Source organism: Otolemur garnettii, unplaced genomic scaffold (assembly GCF_000181295.1).
Source record: "Otolemur garnettii isolate 467f Iridium unplaced genomic scaffold, OtoGar3 scaffold00091, whole genome shotgun sequence".
Taxonomy (NCBI): Eukaryota; Metazoa; Chordata; class Mammalia; order Primates; family Galagidae; genus Otolemur; species Otolemur garnettii.
Window position 1 is genome coordinate 4,935,502 of NW_003852486.1, and position 698 is coordinate 4,936,199.

The 698-nt window shown below is 53.3% G+C and overlaps 1 protein-coding gene across 3 annotated transcripts in view; it reads left to right on the forward strand.

Annotated features, from left to right (window-relative positions):
• The window catches only part of GBA (glucosylceramidase beta), a 5,157-nt gene continuing 4,459 nt past the window's right edge, over positions 1-698 (forward strand). Inside the window, exons 1-2 of one of the 3 annotated variants that reach the window (XM_012808589.2) lie at positions 1-163; positions 550-637. In XM_012808589.2, coding sequence (XP_012664043.1) covers positions 137-163; positions 550-637 — 115 coding nt within the window. In that variant the 5' untranslated portion in view covers positions 1-136. Of the gene's footprint in view, positions 164-376; positions 445-549; positions 638-698 lie in introns of those variants that run through there. The other 2 variants (XM_023516398.1, XM_023516399.1) reach the window with 2 other exon arrangements.

A 698-nucleotide genomic window follows, 5' to 3' on the forward strand; every position in this document is an offset into this window, starting at 1 on the left:
CGGAATTAACCCTCAAGGCTAACCTGCTGCCTGTAACCTGGGTAGGTACCTGTATCCTTGTTTTTATTTAGTAGATCCTCTATCCCTCAGAGACTCTGGATCCCCTGCAGTCTTCTCCTCATCTGGTGACCCTGGGATGATGTTTTCAAGTCCTTCCAGAGAGGTAAGTGGGCCAGCAGTCCCAATCTGCCTTGTCACACTGCTCCAGGAATCTTGGCCATCCAGGCTTGGAATTCAACAAATGACAGAATTCTTTGAGCCCAGGCCATCATGGCTCTTTGAGCAAGGCAAACATGGAGGGAGGTAGGGAGAGGTTAAGGTCCAAGTGTGTCGGAGGAGGGGTGAGGAGAGTTCTGGTTTGAGGCAGGCAGGGCTGTCCAGCAGAGGGGTTGCAGGGAGGGCTGCACACAGGTGTCTGTGGGCCTTGACCCCTCCTGAATAAAGGTGGGAGACAATGCCATGGGTACCCACAGGCAGCCAAGCCCTTCCCAGGGAGAGTAGCTGAGGGGTGGCAGGGGCCTGCCTTTCAGCCACTTATTTTGTTCTCAGGAATGTCCCAAGCACCTGGGTAGGGAAGGCGTCATGGCTGCCAGCTTCACAGCATTGCTTCTACTTCAGGCAGTGTCCTGGGCATCAGGTGAGTGAGGAGGGGGAACTGAGGCTTCCTCCTGCCTAGTATTTCTTTTTTTTTTTTTTTT